The sequence below is a fragment of the Ranitomeya imitator genome, chromosome 2 (genome assembly GCF_032444005.1).
Source record: "Ranitomeya imitator isolate aRanImi1 chromosome 2, aRanImi1.pri, whole genome shotgun sequence".
Classification (NCBI taxonomy): Eukaryota; Metazoa; Chordata; class Amphibia; order Anura; family Dendrobatidae; genus Ranitomeya; species Ranitomeya imitator.
Window position 1 is genome coordinate 10,091,411 of NC_091283.1, and position 10,525 is coordinate 10,101,935.

Consider the following 10,525-nt stretch of genomic DNA (forward strand, 5'->3'; position numbering starts at 1 on the left):
TGATCTTTTGTCTTTAGGTTTACTATAAAAGCGCCTCCTGCGCCTCCACGTAAGGACCAGCACCTCCCGAACGTCATCATAAATGAGAAGAGGAACATAAAGGCTGCGGCCCATCAGGTGGGTGTGGACCCGTGATGGTGGTCCGCCGGGGAGAGTCGAGTGGGTGTGGACCCGCCACGTGGTCTATCAGGGAGAGTTGGGTGGATGTGAACCCGCAACTTGGTCCGCCGGGGAGAGTCAGGTGGCTGTGGACCTATGATGTGGTCCACCGGAGAGAGTCGGGTGGGAGTGGACCAACTATGTAGTTCGCCGGGGAGAGTCGGGTGGGTGTGGACCCGTGATGGTGGTCCGCCAGGGAGTCGAGTGGGTGTGGACCCGCCACGTGGTCCATCAGGGAGAGTTGGGTGGGTGTGGACCCGCAACTTGGTCCACCGGGGAGAGTCGGGTGGGTGTGGACACTCGATGTAGTCCACCGGGGAGAGTCGGGTGGGTGTGGACCCGTGATGGTGGTCCGCCGAGGAGAGTCGAGTGGGTGTGGACCCGTCACGTGGTCCATCAGGGAGAGTCGGGTGGATGTGGACCCGCCACGTGGTCCATCGGGGAGAGTCGAGTGAGTGTTCACACTTTCATCTATTCCCAAGGTGCACCTGTCCTATCATGCAGAACCTGTAGATAATCTCGGTCTTGCTGCCCTCCTCCGTCACACGTTAATTTAGTTTATGTTGCTGAGATCAGTCCACAAATCATCTCTATTCTCGTACCCTGTACGTTTTTTGAGTTGCTTCTTTTGAAAGAGCTTTCTGCCAGCACTATTGGTGCTGTAACTTTCCTCCCATCACTTCCTAACATTCATTGTACTTGCTGACAAGCAAAGGATCGATAGCACAACAGAGAAATAATCGGCCAAACTTCTGCTTACTAGTGACACTGTAATCTCCCCAGTGGATACAAAGAGAAACTTGTAGAGAGGAGACGAATAGGGGTGATAGGCGAACATGGACAACCCGCGGTATCTGGCTAATGCGCTACTACAGTCCCCGTTGTCCCTGCATGTGACACTCCGTGACCGCGCAGCACTCGGTGGCGTCTCTCCCTGGAGAACTATAGGATTCCCTGAGGGCTAACAAGCCACCAGACCGGCCACCTGCAGGGTTACGGGACCAGTAGGGCGTCGGAGAGAGTCAGGAGGGTGTGGTCAGGTGACGAGACCGGTACGGTGGTAGCAAATGAGTAGCTGCAGAATTGTGCACGCAGCTCTGGTTGTGACTGGACTATAAATGACGAATGCACCAACCTGCCGAGGGTCGTTTAGCTATAAATCAGTCCGCAAAGGAAATTGGTTGAGGCCTCACTATATAACAGATGACCCAGCAGGGGTGGCACCGAGAAGCAAAGTCCTGCAGAACTATGAACGCAGCTCTGGATGTGAATGCTTTCTGATAAATTCTACTTTTTTTTTTTTTTCCAGGTTAACGAGCTCCCCTTCCCATTTAATAGTCAGCAGCACTTTGAGAGCAGCATCCGGGCCCCAGTGGGCAACACGTGGAATACCGAGACGGCCGTCCAGAAGCTGACAGCCCCGCGAGTGATCACCAAGCGAGGACACATCATCGAACCCATCACCGAAGACATCTTTCAGAAGCACAGCGCCACCAAGAGGTCCACAACAGAAATGGAGACGCCGAGGGAGAAACCGAACAAAACAAAACACAAAAAAATAAGCAAAAAACATGGAAAAAAAAGACCCTGACCTTGTGCCGACCGGAGACCCTGACCTTGTGCCGACCGGAGACCCTGACCTTGTGCCGACCGGAGACCCTGACCTTGTGCTGACCGGAGACCCTGACCTTGTGCCGACCGGAGACCCTGACCTTGTGCCGACCGGAGCCCCTAAGCTTGTGCCGACCGGAGACCCTGACCTTGTGCCGACCGGAGACCCTGACCATGTGCCGACCGGAGACCCTGAGCTTGTGCCGACCGGAGACCCTGAGCTTGTGCCGACCGGAGACCCTGAGCTTGTGCCGACCGGAGACCCTGACCATGTGCCGACCGGAGACCCTGACCATGTGCCGACCGGAGACCCTGACCATGTGCCGACCGGAGACCCTGACCATGTGCCGACCGGAGACCCTGAGCTTGTGCCGACCGGAGACCCTGAGCTTGTGCTGACCGGAGACCCTGACCTTGTGCCGACCTGCACCAGCAATAATGGTTTGAGACTGTACATGACCGATGTGACCGCGCTGCCCCACAATGTGTGCGGGAAAGTGCTGAAGTAGCAATCGCCTCGTGTTCCTGTGTAGGAGCGAGAGGCGTCTGTACGCACTGAAGCTCGCAGTCAGCAGAGCAACAACTGCAGGGACCCCAGAATGCCGGAGGGCCACGCGCCGTAGTACTCCAGCTTTAATCCACTGTGGAGTTGTTATTTAAGCGATTGGGGGGAGAGTGTAAAATATTTCCTCAATAAAATAATAAAACCTCGTGGGACGACTGTTTCCTGCAGGAACAAATTCTGCTCTCTGGGCATTAGAAGGGTCCCCGAATAATCACACGATCTCAGTGGTTCCTGCTGCCTAGATCTCGGGTGATCAACTCTGAGCAGTGGGAAAACCTGGAAACAAGGGATCTGTTCCCTGCAGCGCCACCACAGGAAATGGAAGGTACTACTGGTCACACTGAATCCAGATAATGCATGAAAATTAGTGATGAGCGAATATACTCGTTACTCGAGATTTCTCAGCATGCTTGGGGGTACTCAGAGTATTTTTTTTTTTTAGTGCTCGGAGATTGTTTTCATCGCCGCATCTGAATGATTTACATCTGTTAGCCAGCATAAGTACATGTGGGGGTTGCCTGGTTGCTAGTGAATCCCCACATGTACTTATGCTGGGTTACAGATGTAAATCATTCAGCTGCGGCGATGAAAACTAAATCTCCGAGCGAGTGCAGCTCTGGAGTATAATTCAGGATGTAACTCAGGATCAGTAATGTAATGTATGTACACAGTGACTGCAAAAGCAGAATAGTGAGTGCAGCTCTGGAGTATAATACAGGATGTAACTCAGGATCAGTAATGTATGTACACAGTGACTGCACCAGCAGAATAGTGAGCGCAGCTCTGGGGTATAATACAGGATGTAACTCGGGATCAGTAATGTATGTACACAGCGACTGCACCAGCAGAATAGTGAGTGCAGCTCTGGAGTATAATACAGTATGTAACTCAGGATCAGTAATGTATGTACACAGTGACTGCACCAGCAGAATAGTGAGTGCAGCTCTGGAGTATAATACAGGATGTAACTCAGGATCAGTAATGTAATGTATGTACACAGTGACTGCACCAGCAGAATAGTGAGCGCAGCTCTGGAGTATAATACATGATGTAACTCGGGATCAGTAATGTATGTACACAGTGACTGCACCAGCAGAATAGTGAGTGCAGCTCTGGAGTATAATACAGGAGGTAACTCAGGATCAGTAATGTATGTACATAGTGACTGCACCAGCAGAATAGTGAGTGCAGCTCTGGAGTATAATGCAGGATGTAACTCAGGATCAGTAATGTAATGTATGTACACAGTGACTGCACCAGCAGAATAGTGAGTGCAGCTCTGGAGTATAATACAGGATATAACTCAGGATCAGTAATGTGTGTATACAGTGATTGCACCAGCAGAATAGTGAGTGCAGCTCTGGGGTATAATACAGGATGTAACTCCGGATCAGTAATGTAATGTATGTACACAGTGACTGCACCAGCAGAATAGTGAGTGCAGCTCTGGAGTATAATTCAGGATGTAACTCAGGATCAGTAATGTAATGTATGTACACAGTGACTGCACCAGCAGAATAGTGCGTGCAGCTCTGCTCAGCTGCTGCTCATTGTGTTGATTGTGGGTGCGGTTGCTGCTGAACCTGCTGTCTGCTCCTGAGCTCCTGGGAATCGTCAACTCCCCACCTGGGGACCTGCGCTCTCTCTTACCCAGGGAGGGAGTGGGTTTCCTGGGATGAGTGAAGGAGCCAAGTCCAAGGCTACAGTGTCCCAGACCAGGCTGGCAGGGGGCAGAAGGAACCAGCAACCAGCCTGCACATCAGAGGATTCGGGGGTGAGACGCTCCACCAGGAGTCGCAGCAATGTGGCTCCTACTCTCTCCCCCCCCCCCCCCCCTCCCCCAGGTCTGCAGAGACTCAGAGAAGCTGTACTGCTTCCGACATAGAGGAGAAACCAGCTAGCGTGCAAGATGGCGGTTCTTCCGGAGGAAAGCTGAGGTGAGGTCGACCTCACTGTGCAGGGTTGAGCGCTGCAGAGACCCCGGGAGTCTGTGTCCACCTATGCCTCCCGGGTCATGAGCCACCTCTGAGTATGAAGAAGTAAGACCCTGAGGAGGAGGCTCCTGGAGGAGCTGACTGCACAAGTGCTAAAGCATCAGGCTCCTCCAAACCCAGAAAGACATAATTCCAGGTAGAAGTAAACCGGCTTAAACTTGAAATCCATGAGTTGGAGGTAAGAAAAGCATGTATTAGAGAGAAAAGTGGATCATTTAAAGAAAAACTGGAAAATGAAGACAGATTTAGAGAAATGGCTGATAACAGATAGCAAAGGCAGATGGGGCTGAAGCCTAAGAGCCAGGTGGATGATGAGGAGGAGGAAGATGATGACAGCAGAAAGCCTGACCTGGCTGGCGTCAAAATCACCAGCCACGTGCAGCGAGGTCCCTGCAGGACAGGCGACAATGACATCTCAGCGCAGTTCTGCTGGCTCTGGGGAGGACAGTGACATCGGCCAGGGAGGGGCGCTAATGGCAGAGATCAAGCTGCTGGAGTCCCCAGTGTGCCTTCAGAACTTCCATCTTGGTGATGATTTACCAGAGGAGGCACCTGGGGGCCAGAAGAAAAAGGTAAAGAAGATCAAACCTAAGCTGCAGGAAGCGGTAAGCTATGTATATGCCCCCCTCCCTGTACCCCCTGAGTCGGCTGCAGGATCAGCTCTCTGTATAAGCCCTGGTGCCCAGCCCAGGTTCTGCTGTGGATCCGGTGCAAAGGCGCCTGGAGATTACAAAGCACGGTAGTGAGGCGCAGAGGTCTGTGCTTGGAGGGTCGTAGCAGCATGTGCATCAGCCTGGCTGTACAGTGAGGGTGACGGGCGAACGGTCAGGCCACGATGCTGTGGTCTGCTCCTCAGTGGGAGGGGGGAGCGGCCCGGTGTCGGGGGCAGCTCCGGTAGCCTCGGTGCCCCTGAATGCTGTTTCCGCTGATCACTTAGCTGAGAAGCGGCGGCAGTGTGAGGGGGTTGCCGGGGCTGGGATTTCCGGTCCTCCCAAAGTCCTATTTTGTGTTGGCACCACAGGTCAACAAGATCCTGATACTAAAGATCAGCGGTGCCTCACAGCAGCTAAAGATCAACAGCGCCTGGTAGCAACCATGAAGCAGCGGAAAATATCAACTGATGAGGCGGAGGGCACACAAAAAACCAGAAGTGAGGTCACCTCCAGTTCTGTGGAGGAGACTCAGCCCCATGTGCCTGATGATACGGAGGTCAAAATGTCACCCCCTGTTACTGGTCCAGCAGGAGTGAATGTGGTGGTGGGTATGGATGAGGAAAATTCTTTGTCTAGTGGTGTGGTTGCTGGTTTGGTGGAGGGTGAGGGGGTTATGGAGGTGGGTAATAGTGATGCTGTGGATGTAGTCACTGGTCCAGTTCCCTCCCCCAGTGGTGGCAGCACCTGTCAGGAGTTATGTCACTGTCACCTCCGGGGGAAATGGGGCATCCTCCTCGTCTCCGGGCTCTGTGGATGGCATGTTGCAACGGCATCTCCTGGAAGATCTAAAGAAGGAGAGATAACTAATGGTAGAGGGTCGAGAGGATGATCTATCCTGGATAGAGAGGCATGTCTTCGGGGCCTTCCGGGAGTAAAGAGGGGGGTTACAGTGTGGTCCCTCCCAACCGCCGGGTAGTGTGCGTATGAATGTGGTCCATCTTCGGTGGAGGGGTAGTGATGCGTGTCCTCCAAGGTCGAAGGTTGTGGAGCTCCTGCTGAGGATGGGCTTCAAGGCAATTGACATCTACGCCTTGATACATCCCTATTCCATGCCAGAGTTTGATGTCAGCTTTGTTCGGCCGGAGGGGCTTGAGCTCTACTGGACGAACTATGAGTTGGCAAAAAATGAGCCCAGCTGGTGAGACTCTGCCGTTCAGGTGGTGTCTCGCCAAAACCAAGTCAAGAAAGTGACCGTGATGACATGTAACGAGTCGCTTTATTGTTATGACATCATGATGTGGCTTGGCCGGTATGGAGAGGTGGTGGAGATGCCAAAGAAAAACTGACGAGTTTGGCATCTGGTCAGGGGACTGGACGTTTATGGTAAAACTTAAGCGTTCAGGTGGCACGGTTGCCCACATACCATCATCTGCCTTCCTGGGTAGGGATCGTATCCTGGTCTTCCACCAGGGGCAACCGAAGCTCTGTCACAAGTGCGGTGACCCCACACATTTCAGTGCAATCTGCACTGTACAGAAATGTGCATTGTGTGGGGATATCGGCCATCTTGCTGCATCTTGTGTGGAGATTAGGTGCCACCTGTGTGGTGAATTAGGTTACCCATTCAGCCGTTGTCCGACCCATTCAGCCGTTGTCCCACCCATTCAGCCGTTGTCCTCGCTCCTTCGCTAATGCAGTCGTACCCCGGTGGGAGAAAGCCGTGAAGCTGATTCTGCTGGGGAGGGGACTAGCAGAGGTGAGGGAGCTGAAGGGCCAAGGAGGAAAAGCAATAAACAGACGCCTGCCCAGCTGAGACATCTAGACAAGCACAGACAGGATAGGGAGCTGGGTGAGCCCCAGGTTACTGGAGTGGCCCCTGTCCTGGACCCCAGTCTTGCTGCTGAGGCCCCGAGGGATTAGTTGGATGAGGTCAGGAGTATCCACAGGGAGGAAAGTGCCACTGCCTTAGAGTCCTCCCATTATGAAAGTATGGATGAGGATAATAGGCAATGGCTAGAGGACAAGCGTAAGCTTGGCACCAGAAAGAAGGGAAATAAAACATCATCTCCCACTCTGACCAAGGTATCTAAGGAAGGAAAAACTGACTCCCCTCTGGTTGGTCTTTCTAACCGGTTCCAAGCCTTGAAAACATCTTTTCCTCTGAGGAGGAAGCTGAGGGTGAGGTTCTGGCTTCGGCGGGGTTCATAGGGGGCGCCGAGTCACCTTCTCCTGCGAATGTAAGGTCCTTGGAGGGAGGGACTTGCCCAGAGTCCAGAGACAAGGATGATAAAAAGAAAAAACGTGGAAATGGATACCTCCATGTCATTAAAGAGGGGGAAGGATTCTTCCTCTGAGGCAGAGGATAAGGGGAGTGGGAAGAAGAAAGCCATCTAACTCAATCACCAATGATGGCGGTACCCACTCCGTTGACGCTGGCGTCTATTAATGTCGCCAGCATAAAATCAAATACAGCTAAATTTGCGGCCTTTGATTTTCTCAGCCGGGTTGAAGCTGACATTTTCTTTTTGCAAGAGACCAGGCTGCCCAACATGGCAGACGTGTTTAAAGCTAAGAGGGAGTGGAGACTCGGGTCCTCCTATTGGTCTCTTGCGGCCGAGCCGTATAGCGGAGTGGCGGTCCTTTTTACCGCACCGGTGGAATGCCGACGGGTTATTGAGTTAGAAATGGGGAGGTGCCTTATCTTAGATGTCCTCATGAAGGGACAAGAGCTCCGGCTCATTAACAACTATGGTCCCCAATCTAAGTGGGACCGAAAGTGTCTCTTTATGAGGATCAAGCCCTACCTTTTTACAAGTCGGCAGGTTGTCTTTGGAGGGGACTTCAATGCTGTCATGAGGCCCCAAGATAGAGTAGGTTCCAGAGACAAGCTGACTTATCATAGCGTTGCCCTTAATAGTATAGCTAGTGAGGCTCGCCTGGTGGATGTCTACATTTGGCACACCCCAGGCCACGAGGGGTTCACCTATCCTAGAGGTAACTGTAGGTCCAGAATAGATAGGTTTTATTTAAAGGAGGAAGCTGTCTCTTTAGCAGTGTCTGCTGTTGAGGTGGAGTTCTCCGACCACTGTTTAATTTTGTTTTCTCTGAATGTTGCAGAGACCCTCCGGATGGGAAGAGGCTTTTGGAGGCTCAATTCATCTCTCTTGGAAGAAGCGGAGATAAGACAGTCCTTTGAGGATTTTCTTCAGAGCCAGGTACCCTTACTGGATCTGTGTAGTAGTAAGTCAGAGTGGTGGGAGATGTTTAAGGAAAGGGTGGCGAGATTCTTCCGCCAGCTCTCGAGCCTCAGGAGTCTGAGCAGGTACCGCCTGTATCAGGGTCTGAGGAGGAAACTCGAGCATCTTGTCTCAACGAGGTAGCCGCGAGGAGATCTCCAGAGTGAAATCTTTGCTTATGAGGTGTCAGTACGATAGACACGCATCTTTGGTTTTTGAGAGGGATTATGGGAAGTACCGCTCGCCTGACCCTTACAGAAACTGCAAGATGTCAGTGAATAGTAAAGTGGTTACATGACTGGTCGACACTATGGGGTCCCTGAGGCGATCCAGATCAGGGATCCTGGAGGTTGTCAGATCCTTCTACTCGCATCTCTTTGGGAAGAGAGATTTTGATTGGGATGAGATGTCGGCTTTCCTGGCTGAAACTGTCCCGAACCAGGGGTAGACCCCTCTCTTGACGTTTTGACAGAAATGATCAGGGAAGAGGAAGTTTAGTTGGCGATTGAAGGGCTTGCCCCCCAAAAATCGCCTGGTCCAGATGGCTTAACATCTGAATTCTATAAGACCTTTTTAAGGACGTTTTGGTTCCCTTCTTGACTGAGGTATTCAATGAGTGTCTTTCCTCGGGCACTCTGCCAAAGTCAATGAGGAGGTCTGCTCTGATCTTGTCAAAGGGTAAGGACCCGTCTTGCATTGAGAATTATTCGTCCCATAACGCTTCTCAATGCAGACAGGAAGGTTCTGGCAAAGGTGCTGTTTAATCTGCTGGTGAAATTTGCACCCCAGCTTCTTTCGGAGTCCCAGCATTGCTCTGTTCCAGGCCGCAGCACATTTAGTGCTATGCTCTGTGTCTGAGAGGCAGTGGAGCAGGGTAGGGCTGGTCACTGGAAGGGGTACATGCTGTCACTGGACCAGGCAAAAGTGTTTGATCGGGTTAATCATGAGTACCTCTGGTCCGTCCTTCTGAGATATGGCCTGCCGGGGGGGTTTGTTGATTGGCTTAAGACCTTGTACAGTGGGGCAGAGTTTCCCGCTTGTGAATGGTTGGATTGGCAGCTCTTTTGAGGTTGGGTCCGGTGTTCGCCCAGGGTTGTCCCTTGAGCCCACTGCTGTACGTGTTTGTGATTGACCCTCTTCTTAGGAGGGTGGAGCATGGACCATTGGCTGGGATCGGGATGGACCAGGCAGCACTGGAAGCCACTGGTGGTTGCGTATGCCGATGATGTCACTGTGTTTGTTTCCTCTCATGAGGAGGCAGGGTGGCTGATGTCAGAGGTTGATCGCTACTCGGAGGCATCTGGGTCCAAGATCAACCGGGATAAGTGTGAGAGTCCCTGGCTGGGAGGAGGAGATTCTGATCAAAACTTACCTGCTCCTTTTACTGATCTATCTGGGCAGTGTATGCATCTTGCCGGAATCTCTCTGGACTCGGGTCTACAGTTTGTTCTTCCAACTGTAATGGGGGAATAGACTGAACCTGGTCAAGAGGGAGGTTACTTACCGTACGAGGAGACTAGGAGGGTTGGGTATGGTCAACCCTGTGGTATTCCTTGTGGATACCTTCATTAAGATCAATATTGCAAACCTATGGACAGAGAGGGCTCCTCCATGGGTAATCTCGTGTAGGGGATGGTTTCAACCTTTCTTCCAGGAATGGGAGACAGGAGGGCAAGTGAAGGATCTTCGCACAGCGCATGGACATCTTCCCCTCAGCGTCACAGCACGCCACCAGCGCTCAGGACTCAAAGCGTGTGCAGTGTGGGTCCACCACACATTTAGCAGAGTATGCTTTGAACCACAGTCTCCATATATCACTTCTAAATTGGCCATCACTGGCTTTCAGCAGAAGACTTTATTTACTGTCCATGTACTCAGATACAGCGCTCCAGATAAATTTGCTCTGAGGAAGGTCCGCACTGGACTGAAAACGTTTGAGCACTGATTGAACTGTTTGTCTGGATGTGAAATAAATGTCTTGATTACACTTCTTCAAGAAAATTGTTGAGTGCCAAGTTTTTCTACGCATTGGATTTAATGGGCTGGAAACCCTACTTGAGCACCCATACTCATATTCTTACAGAGTGCCGTGTAGTTCTTTTGTATGCTGCACCTTATTTCTAGTTAGCGCAGTGGTTAGGTATCACACGTGGAACGCACGGTGCTTAGTATCAACGCAACGAAAAATCCTCCCAGTGGAAGATGTGTTTAGGACCATACTTGGTGACCTGGTGAAGGTGCGCTCTCTGGAGTATGGGAGACTGGGCGCACGGAGGGCCGCTCTCCTCTGGAGGGGCTTTTCTTTTA

General features: G+C 51.8%; 1 protein-coding gene across 2 annotated transcripts in view; it reads left to right on the forward strand.

Annotated features, from left to right (window-relative positions):
• Nucleotides 1-2,481, forward strand: part of UTP14A (UTP14A small subunit processome component) — a 68,058-nt gene extending 65,577 nt beyond the window's left edge. For both annotated transcript variants that reach the window (XM_069746095.1, XM_069746094.1), the window contains 2 exons: nt 18-117; nt 1,469-2,481. In XM_069746095.1, the coding sequence (XP_069602196.1) occupies nt 18-117; nt 1,469-1,750 (382 nt within the window). In that variant the 3' untranslated portion in view covers nt 1,751-2,481. The remainder of the gene's footprint in view (nt 1-17; nt 118-1,468) is intronic.
• The last annotated feature ends 8,044 nt before the right edge of the window (nt 2,482-10,525 follow it).